Genomic DNA, 12,834 nt, shown 5'->3' on the forward strand with positions numbered 1-12,834 from the left:
TGCTGTGAGTCCATGTGCACATACAAAGACACACGCATATTCATCTGTGTATAGACAAATCCAGCGCTGGTGTATGCAGCAGAAAGCAGAAGGCAAGCAAAACTGTACACATTTACAGTGACTGCGGAAAAAGATATGTTGGGGTTAATCATGGTCAGCAGGAAGTCTACGAGACCGTAGAGGTCTCAAAGTACTAGAAATTGTTATGACACAGGTTAAAAAAAACAAACAAAAAAAACATTAATGTACCGCTTCTGTCCAACCTCCACATTCAGATTTAAATCTTTATAAAGAAATGCATCATTTAAATAAAAATCGTAAATATGTGATAATGTAAAACTCGAATTTGAGCCTAGAAACAAATTGACCAGTTGACCATTGGCCGTAACGTGGGGTTTATGTTCACTTTCTACCTACTGGAGCAGCTGATAATACAGCACAGAAAGGCATCTAGCTGTCTGCCAAAACTGGACACATTTGTTTGAAATGTTTAGGTTTTGTAGATTATAACCTTTTTAATTTAATTTATTTCCAACATATAATCAGTTCTACAGGATCACCTGGACAGTTTTTTCTGACAAAGTTGCATGAAAAGTGAAATAATAGGTTTACAAGTGTAGTAGTTGTCACTGTCCTCTTCTGACGTTATTTCTGATTCGTCTGTACAGAAAAGAGAGGGTAAAGACACTAAGCTCACTGAGCTGTTCGTAACTCCTAAATCATTTATTGATTGTGCAGTGTGGTGAGCCAGGGTCCCTGGTCCCACGAAAACAACACCGGGTTGTCATGGGACAGCTGCTGTAAGTATTATGGGATATAGAGTTTACCTGATGTCTACGGTGACAGTGTCCTTGTGACAGATGGTTGACCAGGTGTCCCGTTTTACTCTTTCCCAGTGATGTTATTCATCACCGTCTCTTCCCTGTCTTTGTTACTGCTTATTTATTTGCATCTGCTTGTTTATATATCTTGCTGCAGATCTGAGTTTATCCAGTCCATGCTTGTCTTTATTAGAAAAAATTGCCCTCCCATTGTGATCAATATGTCCACATTCATACTCTATTTTTTGCAATTCTCTCTTTCCCTCCTTCTTTCTCCCTGTCAGGAGAAGCGCCGGCTGCAGGAGGAGCAGGACAGAGCCAGGAGAGAGATGGAGGATGAGAAGCTCAGACTACAGCAGCTCAAGGTGTGACACACATACACAGGATGATCTAACCTGTCTCATTCATTCACCCACGCAACTCACACACACATGCAGCCTTAATTTCACTCAGCTAAAATCCTCTGCAGACCCATTCCAGCTTGTTACCATGCAGATAGACACATTTATTTCCTTTTCTTACACACGCACACACCAACACACACATAGATGAACTGTACAGCCCTCAACACTTCCTGGTTCTGCCTGTTTCTCACAAGGTTAGAGGAAAGCCTTTCTTTGCTGAAATCAATTTTTATGAGCATGTTTCCACACTCTGCAAGGCACAGAGCGGCTCTATTGTTTTCACATAATTTCCAGATTGGCGTTCCCACTTCCTACTCCGCTGTGTTACGCTGTCCAGGGGCACATTCCTCAAATTGTGTGAAATCTGTGCAGCGTGTGTTTGTGTGCAAGCAGGTATGCATGTGTGTGCTGGTGTGGTCATAGAAGACACTATTTTGCATATGTTCACCGTGTTTGTGTGTGCATGTGAGTTTGTGAACAATGCACCGAACATAAATTGCATCATGAGAGGCTTCAAAGATTCATTTTTAAATGATTATTTCAATAGTTGCTCTCTCACAGGAGGCGATATCATATTGCTTTACATACATTCATTAGCTTTGACATTGAGTGTAACCCTGGGGTAGATGTAGGGTTGTGATAAGAGGGAGCAGCAACACACAGCTCCTGACCTGCAGGAAAGTTTAGAGGGCTGTGCCCAGCAAGCCAAAGGCAAAGGGAGGTGAACAGAGCAGGGCTTGTTCTGCGCTGCATGGGAAAACACAGATGGTTTTGTGACGCTTATAGCTAAGTAGGTAGCTACTGGCTAACGGTTGCCAGATTTTGAAAACATAGGGCCATAGAGGAGGGAGTATGGATTTTCAGATGCTTTCACCTCCAGTAAAAAAAATTACAGTTGCTCTGAGAGCTTTGTGCTGGCATTTTAGTGTATATAGACACATAACTATGATAATGTGATAATCCTGGTTTTTTGGTACATTAGATTTAGCCTACAAAAGGTTCCCTGCAGACAGACTGTTCACTTACGCATGTCACTGTCAGCTACAGAAAAGTGTTCCTCGAGCTGGCAAGAGTTTACTGTCTGGCTCAAGGGCACTTTAGCGGCGCAGATGAAACAAGCACTTGAACCAAGGTCAACCGGTTGTAACATGGTTGTCTTACTGACTAAGTCACCCTGCAGCCACTGTTATTTTTCCTGACATACACAGGAACACAACTAGTAACTTATTGTATAATAGAGTCAAAAATGTTTCTCCTTCTTGGCAGTTTCCTGCTTCCAGTCTCTTTAGTGTAGTGTTTAAAGTGTACATTATACAACCCTTGAAAGGGTTGTATAATGTGTATAATGTTCGAGTTTTGGCAGATCATTTCTCAAGTGGAATTTTGTCTATGAAGAAATTCTGCAAATAACAATGGAAATACATTTGTTGGTTTGATGAGTCTGACAAATGGTGTAACCACTATCATTATAACATTATTTTCATCATGTCACTTTCATCACCGGGGTTCTCTTTCTGGTTGTGCAGTATCACCACTTTGTTTTTGTTTTATTTGTGGATGTAGCATGAAAATATGTCCAACTTTTGTTAACACTGAAGAACAGTAATAACTAAAAAGAGCTGTGAATGCTTTGAAAGGTGAAGATTCCGTGTAAATATACTGTACATACTATACTGTGTTTGTACAGCTCAGAACTCCAACTAAATAAATTACATTCTTGAAAAGGTAATTTTTTCACCTTTTGTCAGTTAAAAGGTCACATATATGCGGGCTAGCGCAAATTATTCCAGGTGAAATGGAATCATTATATTTGAAAACACCATGAAATCGGTAGTCACTTGTGTAATTTGGGATGGACTGTCAGGTTTCCAGTGGAAAACTCACACAAATGTGTACACCCATGTGGGATGTGTCACTCATATTCACAGATAGTTCACACACACAGAGCTTTTAAAGATTCGAGTGCTAGATGTCCAGTGGGGGTCTGGAACGAAAGAAAAAACAGCAAAGCAGTGGAAATAAAGTATTAGACTTGAAGGAATGTTATGTTTTTGTGTGTCTCTTAGACAGACTAGTCAGTTCTACAAACTTCTGAACATTGTGCTCTTGTTTGTGTAAAACTTTAAAGTTCTTGGTTTGGTGTTCTGGTTGGATGAAATGGTTGCCTCAGGCACCTTTCGTTCACTGGGCGATGTCTCTTTACTGGAGTGGTGTAGGAATAAAGTGCATGCACAATATAAATTCATACTACCATTCTCTCTGTCGGATAGCTGAGATGAAGACATGGTGACATGGACTCAGTTGTTTCTGTCTTTCTGTCTCTCACCTTTTTTTCTCACCTTCGCCCCCTTCAAACAACCACATTTCGCTTTACCTTCCCTATCTCAATTTTCCCCTCTGGCTATGTCACTGCTCCATCTTACTTCTCCTTGCTGTGCCTCTGTAGTGAGTAGACCATGGTACTTCTGACATGTGTAAATCAACATCATTAACTGTGAGTTTATTATAATTTTTGCTTCTGTGCAAGATTGTTTGTAAAAGAAAAATAAGCTGTGTCCCAATTCCAGACCAATTATAAGCAGGTATGAGTATGTTCATGCTGAACATCAAAGTTGTCAAGTATACTGAAAACAGTCAGTGTAGGCCTACAAAAACCCCTGTATGATTTTCCCACAATGCAAAAGTAAATAAACGATCTGCTCAAAGCTGGTAAAGAAATTAAAGCTAAAACACCACCTAAGAAAACACCTTTATTTTAATGTTCAGTGACCGTTTAGAGTTGCAGTTTGATTAGCATGAGCATCTTTAGAGACACTAGGCCTTTTAGTGTATATATTTTACACTTTTGGACAAATCAGGAGTGATTATGGACACAGTTTTTTTCTCTCTTTCTTAGCAGTTGGTTTCAGTTGAACATTCTGTTGCTAGTAGCAGCCACAACGGGCACAGTTGGAGTTAACTGAAATTATCTTCAGCTTCTTATCTTACATTTTTTATCTAATGTTACTCTTAAAACGCCCTTGTTGGAGCATTATCTGAAGATACTCAATGCTGAGTAGCTATTTTGTGACATTTGTTTAAACTATTTGTAGTTTCAGATGTTTTTCTTATCAGCTAACGTTAAATGCTAAGCAGGCTAGCCATATCAGTTTAACTACTGTTAGCTGTCTGTTGCTAATTCAACATCCTAGTTATGTGAACATTCTGTTCACTTACTGTTGCTCTTAACGGTTTGTATATTATTTTCTTGTGGATATTTTCAAGATTAATAGGTAATACTTTCTAGAGATAATTGTTAGCTAGCTTTATACTTTAATGACTACAGTTAGCATTACTAGCTAGCATTAGGTTAGTTAGTTGAGTCAGTGTTGTTCATTGTAAATTGTATTTGTTTGTATTTGATTGATTCCTTTAAAAAAATGTATGTGTTACTAGCGCCTGACTTGCAAGTCAGGAGTGATATTATTGGCTGATAATAGCTTATCACAGTTATATCTGTATCTGTATCATTGATGTATAATGTTAATAAAACCTGAATAGTGTGAATTGTAGTAATGTTAATTTTACCAGTGCTAAAGATGTGTTGCAGGAATTTATTACTCGAACATATAGTTTGTCCACCAGAGAGCACTGACAAGTTATTTTAAGACTGTAAAATGTCCTGCCTCTTGGTCACAATAGTTTAGTAACCAAATTTCAAGGATCCTTATCAAAAATGTTGATGTTGTGTGTTTATTTTTAAAAAGAAAAATCAGCCTGAAGATTATTATTAGATTTTTTACCTCCCAAAATCTTGATATTTAAAATACTGGTCACGCTGTTATTGAATGCTGTGTTTCTCAGCTATTTGTTTTTGCTGTAACACTGGTCCTCCTCAGATTAATTTACTGTAGTTGTTGATATACTCACTATAATTTTTGGATCTTGATATCGATAGTGATACAGTTTTTTTGATAAATTTTTCTCACTATGTAATAGTATAAACTGTACTGTATAGCAACATCTGTGACAGTTGACACATTTATAGCATCTCACAGTACTGTTTTAATTACAATTTGCAACACAACATCCTATTACCACAATACTACTGAAAGTTGACTCGCTATCCTGTCTGTCCTCCTTCCTCTTCTACACCACCTCTTTCTCGCTCCAGAGGAAGTCTCTGAGGGACCAGTGGTTGATGGAGGGAGCTCCTTTGTCCCCAACCTCTCTGGACTCCCAAAGCCCCCGTTCCCCTCTATGGGGCTCCCAGGCCCAGGAGATTGAAAACCGCATTGACAAGTATGGGGGGGGGTGTGTGTGTGGGTGTGTGTGTGTGTGTGTGTGTGTGTGTGAGAGGAGCTAGGAGATGAGGAGCCAGTTTGTGATTGCCTGACACAGGTAGCGCAGAGCTGACAGCATAACAGAACTGTTGTTTTTGTTGTGTTTGTGTAGCTGAAACTTCATGTATAATTGATGTTGCAGCATTCCCTTTTCTGTTTTTGTTTCCTTATACTTTTTGCTGTTGTCATACGTTATGTATGCTTTGGCAAAGTTCAGTTTAATTCTGCCAGTACTCAACTCGCAGTAGGGAGTGAGAATTAGATCCAGCCTGCACAGTCGCCAGAGAGGACTAGACTTTTTTATTGCAGTGGGCAATGTTGTCAAGTCCCTGAAAACTGCACTTCAAGATCCCAATGTTATTATTGTAGAGATCCACAGCTTACCTCGCTTTCTAAGAACACTCCTTATACACACTGTACATGGCCTCTGGGGGAATTGAAACATACTGATTTAGCAAAATAAATATGCCTATATTAGTTTTACTTTTGATTAGAAAATTTAAAGGCATCATAGTCCAAGAGTGCATTGTTAGTGTAGAGTTGATGTGTTTGGTTTTTTTGTCTGTCTCAGATTGCAGTCAGAGAGTCAGCGGATAGCAGAGGAGGAACAGAAGCTGAAGGAACTGATGGAAGATGGCCAAACGGTGAGGAACATGCACACACTCGCCCACGCACTCTGTGGACACAAAGGGGGTTGCAATATGTGTTGAACAAGCACGCTCCATCATCTTCCATTACGTAGAAAATTCCCCTCAACTACTGTCTGTGGCTTTTTCCCATGAATAATGCATTTCTTCTCTTAATGTACCTTTGATGTAGCACCTCTTGTTCAAAAGCAGGAACTTTATGAATGTAAGCAGCTCTGTTACATAAACAATTCAGCACTTGACCCACTCTGGGATTATTGTTTCACCTCAAGTCAAGCACAAGTGTGTTTACCTGACCTCGCCGAAAGTCTTTATAGTAGAACAAAAGAGCTGTCCCGCCTTTTTTACCGTCTGTGCCAAGGTCTTTTTAGTAAGGTTTTTCTATCCCATTCATCTAAACCTTGGATTTTGAAGTTCAGCTAAAATTAGCTAGAGACATAAACAGAGGATTCCGTTTTTAATCACTATTACAGCCAATTATTCATGCTGGCTGTGATGGAGGACTTTGAATGCATGACCTTATCCTCTGTGTGAAAATACAGCACTTTGAACAGGCTCTGCCAGCAAAGCTTGGGTTTAATAGGCAGACTGAGAATGAGTGACAGCTAATATCTGGCAACGCAAACAGGCACATGAAGAAGATTTTCTCACTTTGTTAGCCTAATGCTTTCGGATGAGACTAGGAATGTGATGATATGTTTAGATCCTTGAAAGCAGGCTTTTAATTGTAAGGAACACACATGATTACTGTTTATCTATGCAGGGCTGATGTAGTTAAGTGCATATTACACCAAACTGTGGAGAGTGGTCAACTTATCAAAGGTTAGGTAGGGCTTTTTAGCTCAATCACTCCCCCTTGTGACCAGGCAGAATGTCATGACCCTTTAACAGCTGAAATCATCAGTCCTCCATCTGAGAGACCATACTGGACACATTAACTAGTTCAGCACATGCTGTGCATTTCTGTGCTGTTCAGAGCGTAGGATAGTATCTTACCGGTATTTATACAACATGAGGAAAATTTGTGTGTCTGTTTCCTCAAAGGTCTTGTGATGTTCCAAAGTTTGCATTTCATTTGTTTTTTCAAATTCCCTCAAATACACAAGGGGTTCAGTCAACATAAAGTGTTTTACCAGTTTTTACAGTAAATGTAATTCCTCTCCCGTCCCTCTTCCCCAGCAGGAGGCAGTGAAAGTGGCAGAGGCCAGTGCAGGTAAGTGGGATCAGATAAACCTTTTGGCACAGAGAAATGTTAAAATTACATTGGACATTTTAGAAAATTGCATTTCCATTAGCTTTTTACTAGGGAAAGTGATACATCGATGCAAATGTCACACTGTAGAGGAGTTAACATGAGCATTTTAAAGTATTTGACAAGCTCAACCATCCACAGTATGTAACAGAGTGCAGAGAGAAGCATTGCTGTCATCCATCTGCCTGCTTTTTCCAACACGGTATTCTGTCAATACATTTCAACCCTGCAACTCTTTATCATACTTCATACAAAACAGAAAACTTGCAAGGTTCCCCGTATTATGGCTAATCTACAAGAGATTAATTTACTCCAATTTAAGGGTTGTTGCAATAAGAAAAGCAACTTTTGTCATCAGGGGGCTGGTGTATAGCTGCTCTTTTATTTATTTTTTTTGAGACAGGATGGTTTGCACTCAAAAGAGTCTTCAGACTAAAAAGACAATTTTCAGTTTATTTTTTTTATTTTCTATGTATTTCCCTAAAAGATCACCCCAATAATTATAGGATGCTTAATTATTTTCAAATAGAGCACTTAAAGTCATCTGGTGAAATTTCCTGTATTTTTCATATCGCAATATACACTAACCTAAAGGATTATTAGGAACACCTATTAGGAACATTTCTCAATAATGCAATTATCTAATCAACCAATCACATGGCAGTTGCTTCAATGCATTTAGGGGTGTGGTCCTGGTCAAGACAATCTCCTGAACTCCAAACTGAATGTCAGAATGGGAAAGAAAGGTGATTTAAGCAATTTTGAGCGTGGCATGGTTGTTGGTGCCAGACGGGCCCACTGAGTATTTCACAATCTGCTCAGTTACTGGGATTTTCACACACAACCATTTCTAGGGTTTACAAAGAATGGTGTGAAAAGGGAAAACATCCAGTATGCGGCAGTCCTGTGGCAGAAAATGCCTTGTTGATGCTAGAGGTCAGAGGAGAATGGGCCGACTGATTCAAGCTGATAGAAGAGCAACTTTGACTGAAATAACCTTTCATTTCATCAACCTTGCATTTGTGAAGCCACAACACGCACAACCTTGAGGAGCTCACCAAAATTGTACAGTTGAAGACTGGAAAAATGTTGCCTGGTCTGATGAGTCTCGATTTCTGTTGAGATATTCAGATGGTAGAATCAGAATTTGGCGTAAACAGAATGAGAACATGGATCCATCATGCCTTGTTAGCACTGTGCAGGCTGGTGGTGGTGGTGTAATGGTGTGGGGGATGTTTTCTTGGCACACTTTAGGCCCTTTAGTGCCAATTGGGCATCGTTTAAATGCCACGGCCTACCTGAGCATTGTTTCTGACCATGTCCATCCCTTTATGGCCACCATGTACCCATCCTCTGATGGCTACTTCCAGCAGGATAATGCACCATGTCACAAAGCTCGAATCATTTCAAATTGGTTTCTTGAACATGACAATGAGTTCACTGTACTAAAATGGCCCCCACAGTCACCAGATTTCAACCCAATAGAGCATCTTTGGGGTGTGGTGGAACGGGAGCTTCGTGCCCTGGTTGTGCATCCCACAAATCTCCATCAACTGCAAGATACTATCCTATCAATATGGGCCAACATTTCTAAAGAATGCTTTCAGCACCTTGTTGAATCAATGCCACGTAGAATTAAGGCAGTTCTGAAGGCGAAAGGGGGTCAAACACAGTATTAGTATGGTGTTCCTAATAATCCTTTAGGTGAGTGTAAATTGCAGAAAAGAAAAATATTGCAGTTTATAGTATATATTAACATAGATATAATGAGTTTTTTCCCAATATCATGCAGCCCTAAAATGTGTGTAGACACACTGCTTTTCTTTCTGCTGTTAACACCTGTTAGCTGCTGCCAATGTTGTGCCTTTAATGCTACTCTTAATTAATTACAGCACAGTGCAAATTGATTAGATTTTATTTGTTTAATTTTTGGGCTCCTTTCCATTTTTCTGTCTGTGTGCAATGAAAAGAACTTAACTATATTATCTATAGAGAAGAAGCACGTTTTTAGTGAGGATTTTCTTGTTTTCTAGTGTTGTACTGGTGCATCAGTTTTTATTACAAGATAAGTTATCCAAGCAAGCCACATTTTAAGTCTTCAGTGTGGACCTCATATATTTGTTTGAATATTTAAATTTAAAGGTAGAGTATACTTAATGGTGTAAATTTCTGATAAATTAGTACTCTGTTGTATAGTAATTCATGATTTCTAAACTACATGTCAACAAAACAATCTTACCTGCTACTGTTGCAGTAAATACAAATATTTTCTTCAACAGAAATAATCCAAGCCGTTCTGCAAAACGGAGAAGACAATGCAGCAGCATTGGGTGGGTATAGAGATGACTCGTGTGTCATAAAATGCACACAGAAATACACAATAACATTCTCATAAAGCTCATGCAGGACCTCAAATATACAGAAAGAAATCCTGCACACATTAAATCATGCCTATAGCCTTATTGATATTGGCATCTCTCTCATCACCTTGAACCTGAAAACATCTTATTTTCTGTCCATTCTTCCTTTTGTTAATTCTTATCTCATCACCATCTTACCCCAACCCCTTAAAGATCATGACTTGTCTGTATGCATTGTACGTACAGTATATACTGATCTTAATATATTTTCATTATAAAGGAAGGAGTGGCAAAAGCATACCTATACTTCACAAAAAGTTCATACATGCTGTGATGAATATTTATGCATGCTGAATAAGGTTTTGCATATATATTTATGCTAATAGACACTCAAGTGCATAACTTGCATTTTTAAAGGGCAGCGGGTACATAGATGTGTCAGCGGGGGATGCTACTGAAGCTGTTGAAGTAGATAGGAGAGTTCTGAAAATGAAATTGACCCATCTGTTTGTATTTAAATCATCCAAGGTCTATAACTTCAGACTACATAATCTGAATCTGCATCTAGTATGTTTATCTGCCACTCTCTTTCTTTTATATTAGAGCAGAGGTGAATTACCTTTCTGTGCAATGCATCAAGATTCATAGATGTCATAACTTTTTAAGTGCATTATAATACATAACTTAGGTAGCAAAAGCAATGTCTAATTGCAATCAAGTAACATGTCGACTAACTACAATAAAAGCTGATATAATTGTTAATGACAATGTGGCATATTGATTGCAAATTAACTTTCAATTATAGCACTAACTGTTCGAATTGATGGAATTGCACAGATACTGACAGTGATATGTATTTGGTGGTTATTCCTTCAGGAACACTTGAAGATAAAGTGAAGATAAACCAAAACCCACTACTGGATAAATCTGCAGCTGTCCTAACCAATGGTGGAGGAGACATAGAGATAGACACCAATCATAATGCTTCAGTGCAAATTAATCAGTCCGCCCCCAATGGATCAGTTGTAGCCTCTGAAGGTGTTGTAAGCATAAAGTTGGAACCGGCGTTGAACCTGGGTGTTTCTGAAGCACAGCCTGGGCAAGTTCCAAATGTCAACATTAATGAGGAGGAAGAAGAAGGCACTCTGGTGATCAGAGCACAATGTGTGATTATCACAGATGAAGGGGATGATGTACCTGAGGATCTCACACCCCGGGAAGATCAGCAGGAGACTATGCAGTTAGAGGAAACCCCTCCGCTGAATCCAGAAGCAGGCAAAGAGGAAGTGGAGCCTGTGGAAGAGGTAGTAAAAACAGAAGCAGGATTAGAGACTTTAATGCAACCAGAGAATAGTGAGGCAACTGAGTCCGCTGCAGAGGCACAGCCAGAAACTGGAGATGGAGACATGCAGGGTGGCATAAAGACAAATGATAACAGAGATGGAGAGACAGAAGCTGAAGGACAAGGCAGACGATCAGAAGATCCAACCTCTGGACAGGTGCGGTCCCCACCTAATGCCCTAGAAGGCTCTACAGTGGCTCTGCCAGTCTATTCTGAGGTGCAACCCTCCACTCTCAACCCCAAGCTAGGTGCTGAGGGTGAAGCTACAACAACACCAAGGGGAACTGAGGCAGTATTAGCCCAGGACCCTGCCACTCTGCTTGACCAGTTTGAGGACGTGCCCCTGGCTGATCCCCAGGAGAACCAGAGAACAGAGGCAGGGCAGGGGGAGCAGGAACCCCTTCTGTCACAGACCAAAGCACCTGAGACCCATGCAGAGCCACCAGCAGCTAACAGCCCAGCAAGCACAGAGACATACAGCCCGACCAAGGCTACCCAGGAAGAGGAAACCGAGGCACCCAAACGCAAAACCTGCCAGTGCTGCTCTATCATGTAAAATCCCTCTCCGTACATTAATTTTCCTCTCTCCCTCTGCTGTTCAATTCATAACGCACTCCTTCCCCCGTCTTTGTTTTATGCACCAATCCTTTTTCAAATCAGAATGTCCACAGGCTACTCCCCTTTTCCTCTACTAACCTGTGAGGTATAGACAGGACTTAAGTGCCTTGATGAGCTTTCTACCCAGCACTACAATTTTTAAATTCTCTTCACACAACGTGGACCAAAATATGATTTTAGAATTTTTTTTTTTTTTTTTTTTTTTTAGACTGAGTTTGATTTAATTCTTTCCTGGTTAGCAGATGAACTTCTGTATAGGATCATTAAAAACAACATATTAGATGCAGTAAAGCAAAAACAGACTAAATATTGATTGTTTTACACTTGCATCTACATGTATAATTCATTGGGTAATTTTCATAATCTAAATATCAGATTACTTGGAAAAGTCCAAAGATCTTAAGAGATTCAGAGAGGATATTGTTCTAATTTAATACATTTAATGCTGAATTATTTTATTGATTTTGGTCTTTAATTAGAGATATCTTTAATCCAAGTATAGAGCCTGAACATTTTTATTCACTCTGTAATGCAGGTTTTGACAATACTCAGACTAATTTATAAGCAACAGCGTGTTCCACTGAATATTTTGTGGGCTGTTGTCAGTTTTAAAAGTGAAATTATTTTTGGAATACTTGAAAGTGTGAATTTTGTATTTTTAATACCAGATGTGCTTTTGATGAGAGGCTCCAGACCTCCAGACATAGCTTTGTGCAAGGATGTATATACTGTATACAGAAACATGTGGAACTGAGATGTCAGCTTTGAAATGATTGATAGATGGTTTAATGATTAAACTGACATTTGTGATACATTGCTTCATGGACTTGATGTTCATCCAGTATTTCTGTTCTTCAAACAGTGGATTTTCCCAAAACATTAACATTGCTTCATGCAAAAGAAACACATTGGGTAATGTTTAACCATTTGTTTCATAATGTTATTTCTTTCTCTTATTCCTAGATTTAGAGACGACTAGTTTAGGATAGCTGTCTGTCATATTCCATCCCAGCACACTTAAGAGAATTGGAGTGAGAGTATGTAGTCCCTCTCAGACAGCTGCTATTT

At 39.3% G+C, this 12,834-nt stretch overlaps 1 protein-coding gene across 4 annotated transcripts; it reads left to right on the forward strand.

The window, feature by feature from the left end:
- Positions 1-1,105: 1,105 nt before the first annotated feature.
- Positions 1,106-12,583, forward strand: LOC119918600 (paralemmin-3-like; the record flags this gene model as incomplete). Of its 4 annotated transcripts, none has more annotated exon segments than XM_038739370.1 (6): positions 1,106-1,186; positions 5,379-5,506; positions 6,119-6,191; positions 7,374-7,407; positions 9,726-9,776; positions 10,683-12,583. In XM_038739370.1, coding segments are annotated over 6 exon segments (1,389 nt in total), but the record flags the coding sequence as incomplete, so codon positions are not given.
- Between the last annotated feature and the right edge of the window lie 251 nt (positions 12,584-12,834).

This window comes from Micropterus salmoides, unplaced genomic scaffold (assembly GCF_014851395.1).
Source record: "Micropterus salmoides isolate LMB-PRFRI ecotype aquatic unplaced genomic scaffold, ASM1485139v1 Ms_hic_scaffold_2307, whole genome shotgun sequence".
In the NCBI taxonomy this organism is placed as follows: domain Eukaryota; kingdom Metazoa; phylum Chordata; class Actinopteri; order Centrarchiformes; family Centrarchidae; genus Micropterus; species Micropterus salmoides.